This window comes from Opisthocomus hoazin, chromosome 2, assembly GCF_030867145.1.
Source record: "Opisthocomus hoazin isolate bOpiHoa1 chromosome 2, bOpiHoa1.hap1, whole genome shotgun sequence".
In the NCBI taxonomy this organism is placed as follows: Eukaryota; Metazoa; Chordata; class Aves; order Opisthocomiformes; family Opisthocomidae; genus Opisthocomus; species Opisthocomus hoazin.
Genome location: NC_134415.1, coordinates 68,274,196 through 68,294,333, shown reverse-complemented (window position 1 = coordinate 68,294,333; position 20,138 = coordinate 68,274,196). Strand labels below are relative to the sequence as shown.

General features: G+C 38.9%; 1 protein-coding gene across 1 annotated transcript in view; it reads left to right on the top strand.

Annotated features, from left to right (window-relative positions):
* The window catches only part of ENPP1 (ectonucleotide pyrophosphatase/phosphodiesterase 1), a 59,405-nt gene that overhangs the window by 28,275 nt on the left and 10,992 nt on the right, over positions 1 to 20,138 (top strand). Inside the window, exons 7-18 of the mRNA XM_075414046.1 lie at positions 1,352 to 1,431; positions 2,855 to 2,974; positions 4,097 to 4,206; positions 5,461 to 5,526; positions 5,836 to 5,908; positions 7,924 to 8,032; positions 9,187 to 9,318; positions 10,877 to 10,908; positions 12,086 to 12,213; positions 13,319 to 13,388; positions 16,616 to 16,703; positions 19,860 to 20,035. Coding sequence (XP_075270161.1) covers positions 1,352 to 1,431; positions 2,855 to 2,974; positions 4,097 to 4,206; positions 5,461 to 5,526; positions 5,836 to 5,908; positions 7,924 to 8,032; positions 9,187 to 9,318; positions 10,877 to 10,908; positions 12,086 to 12,213; positions 13,319 to 13,388; positions 16,616 to 16,703; positions 19,860 to 20,035 — 1,184 coding nt within the window. The remainder of the gene's footprint in view (positions 1 to 1,351; positions 1,432 to 2,854; positions 2,975 to 4,096; positions 4,207 to 5,460; positions 5,527 to 5,835; positions 5,909 to 7,923; positions 8,033 to 9,186; positions 9,319 to 10,876; positions 10,909 to 12,085; positions 12,214 to 13,318; positions 13,389 to 16,615; positions 16,704 to 19,859; positions 20,036 to 20,138) is intronic.

Genomic DNA, 20,138 nt, shown 5'->3' with positions numbered 1-20,138 from the left:
TGAGTACTTCTATGCTGCAATATCGTAATTTTTAAATAAATCCTCCTTTTATCTTCAGTTATCTTTAACTAACTAAGGCAACAAGCCAAAAAGAAGAAAGATAACTTCTGTGGAAAGCCCCAGCAAACCCGCCTAGGATTTTGGACAAAACAAGGTTTAAGTGTATTTTTCTCTTACTTTAAAAACAAAAAAACCCCTAACCTCCCTCTCCCCCGCCCCCGCCAAAAAACCTATGATTTGGGAAAACAGCCTCAACAATAGATTTGGAAATGGTTGAAATGTGCCAAGTGTGCTGCAGTAGCATTAAGGATACAAGTGATGATTTGTTACTACAGAGTGCCAATGTGGGAGAGGATGTCTGTGTAACTTGAAAGGATTTATCTTATCTTGATTAACTCAAATTGAGTGTTTCAGCTTAGATCTAACCCAAAGCCCCAGACCAATGAGTTCAAAGTGTCTTGATGCAACACTTTTTATGTTATCAAACCTCTAATTTCTGTTTTATTTATATTGCATGTAATGACACAAAGGGTCAGTGAAGACTGCCTAGTGGGGCAGTCTATAGGATCATTACATTTGGCTCTTTAGCATCAGTTGAAGTGGTTTTGGTTCTCTTATAGTATTTTTGAATTTGTGAGTGATGGTGCTTCTTTTTCCCTCTTTTTAAAATTTTTTTCTGAAAATCGAGGCCCATATATTTGTGTGGAAATTTAGGCACCTAACTTAAGTAAGGTTTGCTTAAGTGCTTTGGCCTGGCTAATGACTCTTCATATGAGCAAATACTGTGCACCAATCTCACTAAAAACTTATGAGTTTTATAGCCAGATGAAGAAAACTTTTTCATCCTAGAATAGGAGCTTATTTTTATTTAAAAAAAAAAACAAAAAACAAATAGAACAATGCAAAAGAAATAGTGATTTGACAGGTGACTGAGAGAGCCAGGGTGCCACTGTGCCAGTGGCCACTTCATCTCTGGGAGCACCCAGGGTGAAGTAACTAGGTGGTCTGAGGCTGCAGACTTCACTTGCTGCGCACCAGGGGAACTTTTGCTTTGATTATTCATTCTTAGTTATACATGATTTTGAGAAGGACTGTAGGATTTGCTCATGTGACCATTGAAGTCAGTCAGTAGGAACATACAAAATCTGTATTAATAGCCAGTCAGCTTGTAAATGAATGTGGGAAGAAAAATGAAGTATTAACTCCAGAATTTTGAAGAATGAAAACTTTCTGGAAATCTCTTTTTCTTTTTTTCTTTTTTCTTCTTTTCAATAGGTATGTCTTCATGAGATAAACTTGCAAGGGTATTTATTTCTGTAATTTTTTTGATTTTCCTTCTTCCTCCCTCTAGGGAAATGTGGAACATACACTTCCAATATGAGACCAGTGTATCCTTCAAAAACCTTTCCCAATCATTACTCCATCGTCACAGTAAGAATTTCTGTATATTATGTTTCCACTACTGAAGAGACTGTTCATTATCAAGTTGTCTCCAAGAGAATATTATATTTTCAATGGATTATGAAAATAACAGGAGTTCCCTTCATAATATGAATATTATACTCTTTAATTTAGATTAACACTACAGCTAAGTGGTCAGATCTAATCTGATTAAGTAACCCAGTTCTTCCAAGACTAGCTGCAAGAATTTCCATACAGGTGGAAGAGCACATCGCTTTACAACTCCTCTTTTGTATAAATATTTCCGCTAAATTGCAGCTCGCTCGTGCTCTCTCAGAGTGAAAGCAGCCCAGCTCCTTTAAACTGCCAGCCTTGTTCCACTTCTTTAAGGTAGCTTGGCATGATGCAAAGAAGAGTATGAAATGAAGGGAAAGATTTGACCATCACATTGATGTTGACTCTGTGATGGACTGTACCCAAATCTGGATAGGAATGTCACAAAGCTGATCCTGTAAATTTGTTACCTCCTGCATACAGCAGCAAAAAGAAATATGGAGATTTTCAACAGCGAATGCAGGTGTGGAATCCAGGGTTGGAATCCAGCAGATCCTTCTTAGTTTCGTCATGTCAGAACTAAAATTCAGTCAAATACTTGAGGATCTGCATGTTCTTTCTTTGCAGTTTGTCAGGACTTTTGGTAAGTGAGGAGCACAGGTTCAGGAATGAGATGTTTAATTGTGTAATCCTTACAAATATCCATGATTGAATGTGCAACTAAGAGGCATTAATCATGCCCTGCAGCCTTGTGAGAGTGTCCCTAAGTACAGAATAGAGCTTTGTCTCGGCTCCCCATTCTTGGGAAAAGTAGCAGGTCCTGGTGTTTATCAGGGTCCTGATGGTGGTGGTGGTTACATCCTTTAACGTAGAAAGGAGCAAGTCTGCTTGAAGGCAGAGCACAAAGTCTGTTAAAGCTACCTAAGAGCAGGTACCTCTGAGCACGTCTTTCTCTGCTTGTGTAATGGTTATCCCCAGCTAGAGCTTTCACCTGCTGATAGTCAAGTCTCCTTTGAAATCCCTGGGTTTTGGGCATGTGATGGAGGTCCAGCATAGGTCATTGCTTTGTCACTGGTACTGGAGATACAACACGTGCGTGAACTAAAACAGTGTTTTTCAATTTGATTCCAGAGCAAGTTGCTTGCCTGTGGGTGGGGTTTTTTTTTTGTTTGTGGTTTTTTTTTTTTTTTAATGTCATTGAGAAGCAGTTAAGAATTAGAAGGTAGAGCTTGGTGGCAGTGGTAGGTGATGCTGTTAAATCTGTGTCTTGAGTTACTGGTGGAGTAAAAGTCATATGTAGATTATTCACTGGACATATTTGTCTAACTGACATCTGCTTATGTAGCCAGAAGGTTCTTTTTCTTTAGAACATTTTGACAAGGTATACTCTCAATTACAGGGCCTGTATCCTGAATCTCATGGTGTAATTGATAACAAGATGTATGACCCCAAAAGAAACGCATCCTTCACACTTAAAAGTGAAGAGAAGTTTAATCCACAGTGGTACCAAGGACAGCCTGTAAGTATTAATACACTGCTGAGAATTTACATCAGCCAGTTGTTATGTTACTCAATATCACTTGGATGCATGGCGCTGTTGAAAGAGTACAGAGGGTACTTCTAAGTCAGCCAAGAAGCATTACTCAGCAGGATTAGGAATTGCCATAGTAGAGCTGCAAAATGACAAACGAAACAAAGTGTTACAGATTTTGTTGAACTTAAATGGAATTTTCCCGAAGGACGAAACTGGCTTAAAATAACTAATGGAGATACCAGATTTTGTTCCGTTTTTAATATGGGCTTGCAGTTAACTTCTCTGAGGTGACTGACAGACCAGTTAGTTTTAGTAATAAGCAGTAGTAAAGGTTTACACTCTGCCTGAATTGCCACTAAGTCTAAAGATGCGGTTTTAAAAGAAAACGTCTCGAATCAATCATACAACTGTGGCAAATCTGCCATCAAAATGAAGTGGTATGGGAAAGTCTGGGTGAGTGGTAGCCTGAAGAGTAGCAACGGAACAGATGCAACTATTTAGTAACGTGGGAAGGACCTTTTTTTTTTTTTTTTTTTTTTTTTTTAAATTTTCTAATGTTTAAATTGATTTTGAGGGGGATTTTTTTGAGGAAAGAACACACAAGTGTAGGCTTTATGGGGGCTCTGAGAAGAAAGTGGTGTACAAGTCAGGCAGGAAAACACGCAGAAGGCAGACAGAAATCTGCAAATGATGAGTTCAGCAGTAAAATCAGAAGATTTGGCCAAACTCTTGCTCCCGTATTTCAAAGTACATGGGGGCATAGGTCCTCGGAACATGCCCACTCCTTCTTGCTTCACTGTTCTTGAGACAATTCCCCTTCCTGGTGTTCAGCCATAGTTCTACCATTGTGCTACGGCTCTATCCGTGGGAGCTGCTGGTTGCTTCTTCTGTCCTGGCTCCACGTGGCATAGCAGCAGGAGGAATGCGAGGTGCATCTGGACTGCAAATAGTGATGACTTGCAAGATTGACTGCCCAGAGTGTTCCGCTTACATTTTTAGTTTTTGATCTTGCTGAAGGGTGCAGAGCTGGCAAGGGTGGTGGGGGATCTGGCAGTTACTCAGCTAATTCAGTGAGCTGCACTAACGATAGCGATTGTTCTTCTGCAGATTTGGCTAACAGCTATATACCAAGGTCTGAAAGCAGGTACGTTCTTTTGGCCTGGGTCAGATGTAGCAGTTAATGGAACCTTTCCAAACCTGTATGAAGAATACAATAGGTATGTAAACTCCTGTGTCTTGGATGAATACTGTACTTTAACTGTTGCAACGGGACAGACACCAGACAAAGCATACATTTTTTTTTCCTGCTTTTCTAAATAGTTGTACACAACAAGAAAGAAAAACACGATCCAATTAACTTTGTTTCAGTATAATGCAGATTCTTTGTTTAATCATTTTGACGTTCCTCAGCAAATATTTTGCAGGAAAGATGTAGAAAAAATTTTGCAGGAAAGATGTGGAAAAATCATCTTTAAGAGCAGCCGGCTTTGAAGTTTCAATGCTTTTCTGTTTCTGTTCATAAAAATCTTTGGTGGGTGTGTTCAGAGTCATTCAATCCCGATCCACTCACTGTATGAGAGGTTTGGTCTTGATTTGATATTGTCCATGAAAACTAAAGTTTTACTGTTGACTATGGTAAACTGTTCCAATATAAAACAATTTTCATTGCAAATTTTGGAAATATTTCACATTAAGGCAGTCATATTTTAGTCAGTGATTGCTCTTTACTGCAATTAAACATTTTCTGCCTAATGAAAATTCTGCATAAACCTGTTTATCACCTTTTATTTAATAATCTCATATCTTGCCAAGAAACCAGGCTTTTCGTTTCTATCTTCCTAGGATCATTTTCTCTTCCTACACCCCTCCTATAACATGGCAATTCTGATTCTTGCCTTATTACCTACGTTTTTTTTCTCTAGGAACTTGTACATGGTTACTTGAACTTGTGTTAAGCAGCTGAATTCCCAACTTTGTGGGTGCCTCTTGTTGTTACAGGTCAACATGCTTATTGTTGGCCTGCTTCAGTAATTGATATAGGGCATCTACTTTGTGGCATAGTATGAGGACTTGTATTCAGACTGTTAAACATTTTAAAAAAACCAAACCCACCCCCAAAACAAAACTTTTTCAACACATAATACAGGAATGAAAACCTGCACGTGATTTTGCACCTTGAAGCCGATTGTTCTTTTTTATATGATAAACACAAGCAATACTGGGAGCTTTATTCTAATCACATTGCAATCAATGGGGACAATATTCAACAGAGCTTTAGATCAGGCCGTTAACTCCTGTAGAGTCACAGGCAATTAGCACAGATAAACTTGCATCCTGCTAAATAGCCATTAATGGCATCCAGTTGAATTCAATTTTCTCTGGTAAAATACATTGGTTTTGTAATGTGAGACTAAAATTTTCTTAGCTCCTGAAAACACGTGGTTGGTTGATCTTGTATTGTTCTGTTACAGCTCAGTCCCCTTTGAAGAAAGGGTGGTAACTGTTCTTCGCTGGCTGCAGTTACCTGAAGACAAAAGGTAGGTTTACAACTGCAAGTGTAAGTTCCTGTTCAGGTGGTATTGCAATGAATTAGTTTGTGAATATGATTTCTGTTTTAAACAATATCTTATGCATTATGCTAACAATGTTAAAATATTATTTAATGCAAGCTCCTTTCCATGACTGAAACCTTTTTTTATGAAGTTACAGTTCTGTACTTCCCTTTTGTCCTTCCTCTGAATGATAGCGTTCTTTCCAATATTTGATATCTGTTGTTGAAATGTAATCTCTTCAAACTGTCTCAACGTGTATGTAAAATATTACATTTTTGGTACTGTTTGATGTAGACCACACTTTTACACTCTGTATTTAGAAGAGCCAGATTCCTCAGGCCATCAGTTTGGACCAGTAAGCAGCGGAGTAAGTAGTTTTGTGGTTTCGTATTTTTTTTCTTTTTTTTTTAATTTGAAGCTTTGCTCTAACTCTGTGATAAACTTCCGTAAGTGATGTTAGATTAACCAAGACCACGTTCAGTATGGTTATTAGGAAAAAAAATTTGTGAATAGGCAGCTCATCCATAATTGACGTTGATACGAAGCATGTAATAAACAGTCTATTTAGCAAATCTAATTTTTATTTTCTTTGTTTCAATAACTTTTAAATTGCCAAAGCATGTTTGGATATGTCTTGTATGTTGTTTTATCTGCTCCTGCTACTACTTTATGTTGATTTTTAGTGGGGCAGGGAGGGGAACAAAGTTTGTATACTTTCAATTTCGCAAGAACAGAGATTTTTATAGTAATGTTCTGAGTTTTAGTGATCAAGTATTCAAGTCTCTGTGCAAAGGTTAGATGAGTATTGATCTTATTTCCCTGCAGTTTGATTTTATGTCTCCTCAGAGAGGAAGATAAAAGGGACATTCACCCCATCACAATCTGTAGTGTACCTATTGTATAAAGAAGTCATCTTTGGGACTGCTGTTGTTTTCATAAGTACTAGACAGCTTTACAATTAACAAACCAAAGTGAAAATTGCAAAGGAAAAAGCTCTTGGAAATTCAGGAACATTGTAAAATCCCCTTCTCTGAATGGTTAGGAAGTTTGGGCATCTTAACTAGGTATTTAGCCTCAGGGCGACAGCAGTGAAAAGCTCTTGCCAATTTCCCTTGAGGTGTGAGCAGTTACTGCTCCTGTAAGGAACTGTGAGATTAATGTAAGTGCCCAGTGAAGCAGCAGAACACGAACTGGAACTGCAGTATAGGGAACGTGTTTAAATTGGTTATCCTTTTCTTTGGTTAGTAAGTGGATCTGAAGTTCCATGTGTCAGGAATGCTCCAGAGAGAAAGACACAGAGTGTTTCTACGTAGTCTCCCCAGGAACAACTTATCTTTGTTCATACAAAGCAGGACAGCTTGTAGCAGTAGTTCAATGAGGGAATAGAATGACTTGATTTAAAAATACGTTTTTTGCTTTATTGACTTATCAAGTATTTAGAAGTAGCCTTCGTGGCTGTACCTATGCAAGCGAGCTTGAACACTGGGCCCCTGATCACCAACAGTGCTAGACTCGTAGCTTGTTCCTCGGCTTTTTCAGTCCCTTTGAACTAGTTTGCTCTGAGACTAGTATCCAGTCACAATTCCAAGGACAGTTTGCTCCAGGGTCTCTCCCAGCAGAGATTTTGAGGACGAGTGCTGCAGGCTTGGCTTCCGCTCTTCAGCCCTCTGGTTTTCTCCCATCAGCATCTGCGCCCTTAGGCGTTCCCTGTCCTCCTCAGTTGTGCCCCTGGTAATGCAACAAACATCCTCAGTTTCGTATTTTAAAACCGCCTTCACTGACTATAATCTAGGTTGTTTGGTGGTCTTGTTGTTTTCAAAACATCTTCAAGTGAAATAACACATACAAATGTGTAGCTGTGAGTACAGTGTGAGGCCCAGAAAAAATGGGGGCCAAGAGCAGTATAGTGTAGACATAGCCCATCCTCTGTAGGTGGAGGTAGCCCTGAGCAGTGCAGGTGCTAGGCAGCCTTCTGGCTCCCATTTTTATGTAGCAATGTAGGCGTACCTGTTGTGTCCATTCTCAGTACCTGTAAAGACTATGCGTCTAAAGGCTGTACAACTGAGAGAGGTAGGAACAGGTAAAAAGCAGGTTTAACGGGGTGTTGAGAATGCTGCAAGTCTCCTGTCCTCACAGTTCCTCCTGTTAGTGTGCGCTATACGTGCTCCCTGTCATGAGTCTGGGGGCTACTGTGCAGTTGCAGGTCCCAGGTGTCCTTCATTTATGGCTGGGCTGTATCTGGCCTTGAGTGATCTATAAGAGCTCCTTGTTCTTTATTAGCATATACTGTTACAGTTTAAATTTGTTCACTCTCACTAGAAATAAATTCTGGTTTTGAATTGAAGCAATTACTTACTTTACATTCCTATTTTTGTCCTGCAGGTCATTATGGCATTGCAGAGAGTGGACAACATAGTAGGGATGCTGATGGATGGTCTCAAGCAAATGAACTTGCATAAATGCCTGAACATTATTTTTGTATCAGATCATGGTAAATTTGATTTTATAAAATATATCAGAATTTTGAAGAGCTGTTTTTGTAAAGTAATATTCTGAGTTTATATTTGCATGTTTCTGGAAAGGTTAATGAAACAGCTAATGCCTACAAAATTGCATTTTATATTATCGAGATGGTGTAAGAGAGAATCAGTGTAGGTGAGAGTCAGACTATTTTATGAAGCCGGGGGGAAGAAGTGGAGAATATAGAGAGGGATTAAATAACTTTTATGGCTTATTCCTAATTCTTCTTGTGATCATTACCAGCCAATGAAAGAAATAGAACAAAAAAAGTGAGTTGTAAAAAATAGATTTCATTTTGTTCTGTCTTTTAACTGCACTACACAACAGTAGTTTGCGAATTGCTGAGGAAGTGAAAATACAAGCTGTATCTTCCTTTCAGTTATCAGTTCCCTTGTTCATTATTAGAAGGCTGTGAATATGAAACTTTGATTTATTTCTGTAATAGCTTTTCTATATTTCTAGAATTATTTCTATAGTAAGTTATGTATTTTACCAATAGTTTTTTTTCTGCTTTTTTTCCTGACAAATGAAATATAAGTACACTTGCATGCAGCACAAAATTAACTTGCAGAGGTCACTGTCACTGGGAATGATCCAAGCCAAATATCTATACAGGTTTAAAAAATATTTGCAAGATTAATGGAAGGTAAACCTGTCAAGAATTATTAAAAGTAAGAGTTCAAATGCAATATGCAACTCAGTCTCTTTGACTTCTGGAAACTTATGAGGAACACTGGTAGGAACATCAGTCCATAATTGCTGTGCTTATTGGGTATTTCTCTAGACATGTTACTGAACACTAGGATGTTGGGGAAAAAAGAGTATTTGGTCTGACCATTGCTACTGTTCATAGGCTTATAAGATTTCTTTCCCTTCAGAGAAGAAAGTTTGTCTCTATTCAGTTGGAGTGTCTTTCTCGGTTGAAGAAACGGCTGCTTGTGTATCTATCTTATGTTTTGTTCTCTTCCAAAGAGGAGTATTGTGGTCTCCTTGGATCAGATGTCTTGGAGTTGCTGGTAAAAAGACCTGAGAAATTACTTCTACAACTCAAGTTACATTACTCCTCAGCAAAACTGTTCTGCATTGATATTTCCATTTTTAAATAAAATCTATTTCCTTTTGCAGGGATGGAAGCAGGGAGCTGCAGAAAAACAGCATATCTGAACAGCTATTTGGACAGTGTTGAAGATTTCATAGTAGTAGCTGGTCCTGCAGCTCGCATAAGACCTAATAATGTTCCAGATGAGTATTTCTCTTGTATGTAATTGCTAAACTAATTTTTGTTACTCAGTTATACACTTCTGTACTTATGACTACAAACTTAGGATCGACATGTTTCATTCGTAAACCTGAGTGAAGGTCAACTAGGGACAACCTGGTTTACGATGAAGAGGAAATACTGAGTAGTGCACCTTTATTTTTAAAGACCATTTGACTTTGTGGGTCTGAAAGTGTATTTAAATCCTACAGATTGCATTTGTGGGCTGCTTCAGAGTGACCAACTGCAAATGCCCTTGCCTTGTGAATGGCGTTCCTTTGATTCAGATCTCTGCTGCTCAAGACAGCCCAAACCCGCCCGCCCCCCCCGCCATGTCTCACCTCATTTCCTGGTTTACCAGTTTATGTATAAATTTGCTGTATTTCTGTCTTAAAGGAATGTTAGATTGTTACTATCTTTTACATTTCATTTTATGAGTAATATAATATGTTTTCTAATTATTAAAAAATGGCCTAATGGCTTGACAGTTTACTCAACTGCAAATAAATATAAAAAAAGATAATAAACCTGAGTAAAAATCAATGAATGCTTATAAATTTCAAACTTTGATTCATTATGCGGTCTCATTTTAGGTGAACATTTAATGCCTGCAGTTTTTGGCACTTTTTAATGTTGAATACAGGTGTTTCCTTCATGTTTCATAGGGGCTTTTTCTATCTAGATTGTTGTTCTCCATACCCTTTAAAACTTGTAGGCCTCAACCCCAGTGAGGACTTGAAGTCCTGTTTACTTCATTGCTTGATGCTATTCTAAACTGTTTTATATGTTTGCCTGGAGAATGTGGGAGTCAAATGGACAGGTTCTCCCTGGAGAAACAAGTTCAGGAAGAAGACAAGCAGAGTATGTCCTGCTTTTGACATGTGCACTGTTCTCATGAAGTAGCATAGCTGTCTTTGTAGCACTGCATATATCTATGCAGGATTTATTAATGGTTCCCTTGTCAGTGTAATCCTTTATGTAGTTTAATCAAGCATTGGATATCAAACTCAGGACAGAGTAACTGTGTGAAATGTAATGGGCCTGTGTTACATAAAATGTCAAACTGAATGATGTAATGGTCCCTTTTGGCTGGAGTCGAAGCATCTGAATCTCAGCCAGCTTGCATTTGGCTACCTTTCCAAGGATGCCTGCCAGATAAAACTGCTGTCCCAATAGTTGTATTTGTTTCTTTTTCCTTAGAAGTTTATTAGCAAACAGGAAAAATCCAGACGGATTAGCCCAGCATTTCATTGACTCTTTTGTGAAAACTTACTTTTCAGATTATTTTTCTAATTGTGGCTAATATAGTTTAAAATTTTAAAGCTGTAAATAAGTAAGCAAAGGGAGGAGAGACTGTGAACTAAAATTTCATAAAAGCAATAGCTTGACAGTTTAAGGGTTGTTTTGTTCCATATGGTTTTCATTCTGGAAAAATAATTTCTCATGTCCAGAAATTTTTTGAAACTAAGCTAATTGTATTACATGATGGGAATGCTTTCATTTTACATCTGATTTTTTTTAACTTAGGTGACTAATTCTTGCATATGATTCTTCCAGTTAATTATGAAGGTATTGTCAGAAACCTCACAGTAAGTCTCTTCTCATCTGTTGTTCTTGCTTAATTTCTACTGACATTTATAGGCATTTTATAGCATCAGCTGTTTGCTGGGCTACTTACATAGCATCTGGACTTTGAATCAGTGACCTTCCACGTGCTATACAGTTAACAACACTAACAACAAAAGTAGTTCCCTATAGGGGAAGGGAAGGTCAAAGTTGAATAAGGTGTCATATGGCTGTCTGTGGTTGTGCATAACTAAGATTTTGTGTTCATTTCTTTTCACTAACTCTTAACTAGCACTGTATCATGTTGCTCTTCAAACTGGAGAGCTTGTGCATCTGGACTATACTGGCTGAGTATCAAGTCAGTGTGAAGCTCAGCTCTGTTTCCTGGACAAGCAAAAGATTTTCTTGCACACACCTTTTTGATAGTGATTTTTTTTTTTTTTGTCAGTGCCTGCTGAAGGAATTTGCTTTTTTGCTCTATGCCTGGCTTCTGTTCTCATGCCTGTACCACAATCTGTTTGCTTCTCAGTTGTGTAGATATGCCTGGCTTCTGTTCTCATGCCTGTACCACAATCTGTTTGCTTCTCAGTTGTGTAGACACCGATGTCACTGAGAGCTGTGCTGTTTGTATAGATGACGTCACTATTAAAAAATTCCAGTATTACAGTGGAGGGTTTCTTGTGGGTTTTTTTAGGTGGTGTTTTTTGTTTTTTTTAAATCATTAATGGATCTTAGTTGGTGGCAAAATCTATTTGTCCCTGAGACACTAATCTAAAAACCCTTTGAATGTTACTTTCTGTATTACAGAGCTGTAGGATTATTGCACTCGATAGTCTTGTGCCACTTGTGAAAGTATCATGATGTTCATGTCTCAGTGTAATTCTTTATTAGTATTCAGCAATACTGTTTGGTTCTGTACAGTTGTAGGCTGTAAGAAAAAGCAGAGTAAGTTATGTCCATAATCCAATATAAAATATTATCTAATAAATATTGAATGCAAAACCAATCAGTATTTGTTATTTAAATAGCTATTAATATTTACGACCCAGCCCATATGACTCCAAACCTGATGGAGTCCCGTTGTCCTTTGGGGAAGTTATTGCAGACCCTTTGCAATTGAAGTGCATTATAAGAACTGTGCATGACATAAGCGAAAGTTTGGTGAAATGTACATTTTATATTTTAATTTAATCATTTCAGTGCATAGAACCAAATCAACCTTTCAAAGCTTATATGAAACAGCTGCTGCCCAAGCGTTTCCATTATTCCTATAATGACCGGATTGAACCATTGCACTTTTATTTAGACTCTCAATGGCAGCTTGCTAGGTAAGTGGCAGCTTGCTAGGTAAGTTACAGTTTTCAGTACTGGATTATACAGCAGATAATTTCTTGTTTTCTCATAGCTTTTCTCTTCCAGATGCCAAAGAGTTCATAAACTCTGGAGTGTGGTATTCTTGTTTGTCGTAGCAAAGGGATGTTGCAAAGAAACTACATGCTTTTCTCTACAGTTTTTGCTGGCCTGAGGAGGCTCACTTCTAAGCTGGCAGCTATAGATACTCTGCCTGCTGAGCAGGCAGGTAGTGGCAGGCTTTAGCACAAATGTTAGAAACTAAGGCCCCCTTTGTCAGACACTTGAGCACGTCTTGCTGTGCTTTGGGAATGTCCAAAGTGAGTCATGAAAGCTAAGCATGCGCATAGCTACTTGCTTGAATCAGCCTTGTCAGCAATCCGCTGGCATACACTGAGCTTACTGAGCCCACTATTGTTAATTACCTTACATATTCTGGCCAGTGAATTTACAACTTCCAGAACAGTGGCATCTGCTGTAATAATACAATTTTGAACACCTCTGTGATACTCCAAGGCTTTTGTCATGCAAGAGTTTTTCAGTCTGTGTATTTAGTAAGTCCTGTTGCATGACTTGCATATGTTTACAGTGTTATACAATTCAGGTTTGGGTTACTAGAACTGTACATGTTTAAATAATATGTATGGACCTGGCATATGTTGGGAGTTTGTTTTTATTAGACTGTAAGATGCCCAGCTGAATGGTCTAAATTAGAGTTTTTATTAAAAAAACTAAAATATATTAAGAATTTACTTATATGAAGTACTGTAAAGTTCTGTTGCCCAAATGACAGCGAAGTGAAAATCTCTTATCCTGAGAACAAATATTTTGTTCATATGTCATCTGATATTTGACTTTAGATGACTGATGGACACTTGAGAATTCCAAAAGGATAACATTTGCAGAAAAAACTATCATTCTGATTTTAAAGGCATTTGCTTCCAGAGCTTAAAGACTTTCTGTTCCCTATGGACAAGCCTCTAAGAATCTTTAAATAGACACGTAAACAATGCATCACCAAATGTATTTTATACTGATATGATTTGTGACGTGCGAGTTATATAAGCTGTGAATTTTTAACAGGAAACCGCTGGAGATTAAAAGCTGCACAGGTGGATTCCATGGCTCAGACAATCGCTTCCCCAGTATGCAGGTGAGACAAACTTATGCTAGCTCTTACTTCTAGCTCCTTCTGTTTCTGAATGTTGTGTTTGCTGGGTGTTGAGATTTTTTTGATTTTTTTTTTTTTTGAGATCTGTGACACTATTCCATCTGTAATTAAAGAAATCAAGCATTTGTAGGATTGCTCTTGTGACATGCTGGGTAACCCACACAAGGTGGGATTCTTTTGTTGTAAGAGTTGGGCAAAAGCGTGACTTAACCTGGAAATTTTACTGTTCTGATAAGAGTATAAAGTTGTGCCAAATTGATTTTGTTGTAACATCAAAAGCAGGAAAAGAGAAAAATTACCTCATCAAATCCTCAAATACAGCTATTATAGATCTTAAGATAATTCAGATTGGAAGGGACCTTGAGAAGTCTCTAGTCCCACCTCCAACTCAAAACAGTCAGCTGTGAGATCAGACCAGGTTACTCAGGGCTTTATGCAGTTCGTGTCTTCACAACTGCTAAGGGCAGAGGCTCCACAACTTCTGACTAATCCATTCCACTGCCTGACTGTTCTCCTGGTGTATATATGTTTAGTTATAGCTAGCTGAAACCTTTCTTGTTTCAATTTGTCTGTTGTCTCTCTGCCTCCTGCTGCATAGCACTGAAGAGCAAAGCTCTGTCTCCTTGATGACCTCGTTGTAGGTGCTGGGGGACTGCTGTTAGGTCCACCTGAAGCAGTCTCTTCTCAGTGCTGAGCAAGCCCTGTTCCTCTTCACAGGGCAAGAGCTTCAGGCCCCGGTCACCTTGGGAGCCCTCCACTGAGTTTGCGATGATTGTTTATTGATGTCATTCTTGTGTTGGCAGTGCAGTATCCCTATGTGGCCTAAAGAAATGCTGAGTAGAGAGGGATAGTCCCTTCCCTCAGTCACCGGCTGAGCTTCTGTTTATACGTCATGGGATGCTGTTGGCCGCCTTTGCTGCCAGGGTGTGCTGCTGGCTCACGTTCAGCTTGCTGTCCGCTGTGTCACCCAGACCCTGGCAAGAAAAGTTGTTCCCTGGCCAGCCAGTGCCCTAGTCTGTAAGGCTAGTCCATTCTTTGTTTTCTGGCTTGCCTAAGAACAGAAGTAATAGGCTTAAACTGCAGTGAAGAAGAGTTGATTTGGTTATTAGAAAACTGTTTTTTTTAACCGTTAACAAGTACAACAGTTTACCCTGGAAGTTTGTGGAGCTTCTACCACAGGAATTGCCTAACGGCTGGTCAGAAAAGCATCTTTCAGAAATAACGGGATTACTTTTGATTCTGTCTGTTGCAAAAGTTGACTAAATGATCTCCCAACAATGTAATTCTACTATGTCATGACAGACTACATATCACTGTTTTGAGGTAGTCTGTTCAGGAGAGGGCATGTCAGTCATGTTTAAATTAAGGAGAGTCCTGAACTACTTCTCTTAAGTGAGATGTGGAAAGGGATCACAGGGAAACATGAAATCGGATCCTTGGTCAGCTCCATCTAATTTGGGGAAGTCACTTAACCTATCCACTGCTTTAGTATCTGCTATTGATAAAATGAAAGGCAATACTCTTCATTTCAAAAAGCTATTTTCAGGATAAAATCCACTAACAGTTGTGAGGTACTTGGTACTCTTACAGTGAATATATGTAAACACGTCTATAAAGAGAGAACCCTGTATTCAAAAAATTATTGAAAACAAGTTTGATGAAAAGACATACGTAGTCCATATAAAGCATAGATTTCTCTTAAAAGCTTTATTTTTCACATCTTGTAGAATTATGTAGTGTTGGCATCAAACTGTTTTTAAAAACTGTTAGCCAAAACCTGTGTTAGTATTGTATTGGCTTACCCTTCCAGGCCTACTCTGCTTTCCTGGTTTGACAATGGAAAATCTGTTGATAGGGTACCTAGTAATGGCTTTCAACCAGCAAGGCCATGTGATGCCAAATGCTAATATACTAAGCTGACATTTGGCTTAGTATATTCTCTCTCTGCTACAATTTGACTGTGTAAATTTTTTTTAGTAGGCTGACTCTGTTCAAACTTTCTGCCAGACTTGGGACTGTCAGTTCATAGCATTCCTAATTGGTCTTAAACCAGATATAATTTATGATCTTGTGGCTGACATCATAGCAGCATAGATTTTGTACTGTGTAATTCCCTAGTTCAACAGAAAGGAGGTAGCATGTCCCTGCCTCATCTGGTTCAAATTAGGTTTGTTGGATAAATTATTAGCCTACAGATTTTTGTACCAACAGTTGCAGAATGACAGTCTGTGTTTATGCTTTCATCTCCAAAAACAAAAGTTAGAGGTTTTAGCCTCTGTTTTTGCCATGCAGCTATGAAATTTGAGACAATTGCTTTGTTTGCAAAGAGCTTTGAGATCTTACCCAGGATGGTGCTGCTGAGTGCAAAGCATCAGTCGCTCATTCATTATCTTAATAGCACAGATGGGTGCATTCTATTTCACTTAGTTAAAAATAAGCTGAATATCTCAGGATAAGTTTAAAAACAGTCTTTTTGGCAGCAGCTGAGTTTAAGCATTTGCTGCCCTTGCCTCCTTGTTCTTATTCCTGCAGCAAACCCTGCTCTGTGCTAGCGTAAGCCTTGTGTGGCTGCAGTGTTAAGTAGGTCAGGGAACTGAACCAGAAGGAAAAGAGCCCGCAGGAAAATAGAAAGTTTTTTGAGCTGGCAGTGTTCCTGGGTCAGGTTCACTGTATGGCTACACAATAGCTTGTGCCAGTACAGCTCAGGAAGTGGTGCAAGAAGAATGAACAGATGCGAACCAGACATAGAAGCCTAGGATCTTGCTGTTGCTTAAGCCATTTAAGAAAATGTTACTCACAGCTGTTTTTACAGCCTTAAGTTAAAAGCTTCCAAATTGTTTACAGGGCATGAAAAGCGATGGTTATTATGGCTCAACATTTCCATTAAATCTCTTAAAGCATTTAAGAAGACGAATTTAACTTCTGCAAAAGCCGAGAAGAGCAAGGGACTTCATAAGTGGCTGAAGGCAACTTTTCAGAGGCATCAACGAGACAGATTTGGGCTTCCTAATACTCTTTTGCTACTTTTAAAAATTACTCTTATACATTTCCCTTTTTTTAAGAAAAGACATGATTTTGACTTGATCCATGCTATGTTGGTAAAGTAAAGATCAAGTTCGTGGAAGAAAATGGTCTCTGACTATGAAGATATTTTCCATTTCAGCTTGTCTTAAACAGAGTTCTTCCTTACTGTTCTTTGTAAATCCTAGGCTATCTTTATTGGTTTTGGACCAGGATTCAAGTCTTGTACTCAAGTTGATCCATTTGAAAACATTGAAGTATATAATTTAATGTGTGGTAAGTACAATTAATGGGGGTCATCTTTGTTCAGTAAATATAGTATCTTTTGGGCATCGTAAATATTCTAACAACAGATTTTTAAGTGTCCTTAGAAATTTGTCCTTAAGACTTATTGCTGATTTTCACTAATAAAAAGCTGTTTGTTTTTTCTGAGAAAGGTCGAGCTTCTAAAGAACTAATGGCTGTTTAGGATCTACCAGTCAGGCCACCTTGTATCTCTCCTTCACACTGGTCGCTCTGTGTGTTCCTCTTGCTGCTCCAGAGCGGGCCCTTTGACTTACTGCTACTAAAACTGACTGCTTCACAATTTCTCTACCATCAAGAAGAAGGGATGTTTCTAGCTCGTACCTAGCTAGAGGCTTTATCAGACTAATCACTCAGGTAACCTTACTCAGGCGAAACAATAAATAACAAGCATAGTAATGGGTATGGGTGCAGCCGCCAGGCAGCTCATTTCCAGAAAGCCTGGCTCAGTCACTCCATCTGCTTTTCACAATACAATTCCTTGTATTTGGTGATGTGTTTTCCTATTTGTTGTTTTCCTTCACTGTATTTTTAATTTTATATAAATGTAAATATGGTTTTTAATTGATATAAAATAGGTTGATATAAATAAGTTTTTAATTTGGATAAAATTTAGATTTTTTTTATTTTTGTTTACTTCATTCATATAATAAACCTCCTCCCAAATTCATCATTCTATGTGTCACTTGTTCAATTTACGTATTGTGCCTTTATAGTAGATTTGTATATTTCCCTGTCCATTTTCACTGTCTTATACAACAACAGTTTCAAATATACTTATTTTTTTTGTCTTTTGATGGACTGCAACTGTTTTGTTGGTCTGTAGTCCCATGGCTTTGGAGTCTCGCTCTAGAGCTCATTGCCTCTGCAGTTGCGCAGCTGCAGCAGTCAGGTTTCCTCACTCTCACCCCTCTATGGTGTCACTCTAGAATTCATGATTGATTTCTGTTCCATGCAGTCTGCTTCTGTATCTGAGAATTGCAGATGCCAAGGTCAACCCACTCCATATACAGATATTCTTCACTTTGTTTCTAGCACCGTACACTGCACTGGAGAAGTGGTGTTCTTTCAGAAAATTAGACATCTTGCAGCCCTCCTTTTTGCCCCTCTTTCAAACACAATGTTACTGTGACTCCTTGTTCATTTGTCCCTTCTCCTTTGTTCTGTATTTCATGGTTTCTCCAGAAGTCTCTCACTAGTTCTACCACTTTCTGTTTATTTGTTCCCCTTGAGGTCTTTGCCTATTTTCCATTATTTCCTGCCTCTCTCTCTCTTGCCAGGATCTTTGCTTGCTCTAACATCTGCTTCTGTGAGAAACAAAGCACCACCAAAGGGTTTGATCCAGAAAGCACTTAAGCAGAAGCACTGCACATGCTTGAGATCAGTGACAATTTTCAGGTATACCACATTTAAACCGTGCTTTTAAATTCTTCACTGGAGTAGCAAACAGGCTATTGTCAGGAGCTGTGTGTCTCACACCCTTGGATGCTTTGCTGTCTTCTCATGTCATAGTTGACCTTGAACCACCTTCTCGTGTCCCCCTGATCTGTTCAGTGTATGCTGCATTGGAGGGGTAGAGCCCTTACTGCCATCTCATCGAAGCAAGTTCAGTGACAGATCAGAAGTTTTAATTGCAGTCATTGAGGTCTAGATTTCCTCCATCCTGTGTAGAAAATAGGATGTGCAAAAGCCAGCACATTAACTTCCAAATAGAAAATGAAGTGAGGTGACTTACTCAAACTTTTCCTTGCCCAGGGCTTAGGTGCCTTCTGGACTGCAGAAAGGCATCTTTCACTTGTTGTTTGGGGCTCTGGGATTTCACATGGAGGTGCCTGACTGCACCTTCTTGCAAAGTGCAGCCAGAGAAGAGATGCTGCCTCCCATTTTTCCAACATCTCAGCACTTGAAGCATGAACACCAGATATGTACAACTAATTGTTTTGTCTGAATTGGGGGATTTCAGCTCATGTTTTCCAAGGCATTCAAATTGCCAGACTTCAGGATTTTTGGGGTGTTGTGAATTCCTGGATACTGTGCTTAAAATAATAGGAACATAACAATGTAGTTCAGTTGTCAAAGAGGGGACCCGAGTTCTAGCACTGGTTCTGACTTGGTTTTTCACTGTTTTGTGTGATGTATTCATTGGAGCAGGGATTGCTAGGATCAGGAAGGTGGTTTTATTCTTCCTTCCAAAGCAAAACAGCTTCATTTGGAGGGAACGACATTAACATATCTGAGTGACACAGTGCAGGGACAAATGTGTTCAGTTCCCCCATCTAGGAAAGGAAGTTCAACTCTGAACTGTTGTGTTCTAGGCACCAAGGTTTTGGATATGAGTGTGTCTCATCATCTTCTATGTTTTGAAAACATCTCATTTCATAGATTCAGTATGAATGAAGTGGAGGGACAACAAATCTGTGATTGCTAGCAAAGATTAAGCATGAAATAGGGCTTGTTCTATGCAGTGTTTTGAAGGTATCTGAAGTCTCTCTGACCATTGGTGGTTTGCAGTTTTTAGTTGGTTGAGTTACTTGAGTGGCAGAGATTTAGAAGTATGTGGGATAGAGATGTTTTTGTGGTTAGACTACTTTGGTGAGCATTTTGAAGCTTAACATTTGAGACCTAAGTGACAAGCAGAACCTACGCTCTTATAGGTTCTTTATGGCTTTACCCTTTAGTGATGCTTATTAACTGAAACTTAGGTATTTAATTTCCAGATAATAAAAAAAAAACCAAAAACAACAAACAAACCCCAAATCAAAACCAGAAAGCCCGCAAGCTTATTCCCCAAAGCTTCCATGTTATATAGTCACTAACTTCATGTGTTTGAGATTCCCTTTCTTCCCCACTGCAAGGTCAGATGCTGCAAGCTTACTTGCATTCAGATGTAAGCCTCTGTCATTTTTTGCACTTGTTCTGTCCCTCTTTACAAGCACACTAATGCCATCCTGAGCCCTAGCTAAGAACATGTGTGCTTCCTTTAAAAGGGTTACATTGCTTTCCCTTTTGGGTGTTAAGAGCAGCAAGCAGTGCAGCTTTGTTGACTCACCTGTGCTTGTAGTCGCAATACAAGGAGCAGTGTATTACAGTCTTTCTCATCCTGTTAATATCACTTGAATTCTTTCATAGATTTGCTTGATTTGAAACCAGCCCCAAACAACGGAACTCATGGATGCCTAAACCATCTTTTGAGGAACCCTGTTTACACCCCGCACCATCCCAAAGAAGCAAGCCATCCTTCTGAATGCTCTGTGGTGGGACAGAGAGCCTTTTCGGTGAGCCTTGGCTGCTCCTGCAGGACAGCGGTGAGTACCGAAGTGGTTGAAGTTGTAGAGGCAGACATCTGTGTTGCACTCAGAGTGAAACTCTGGATTCTCCCTTGTTTGTCTTTACCCGCTGGTTTTGCAG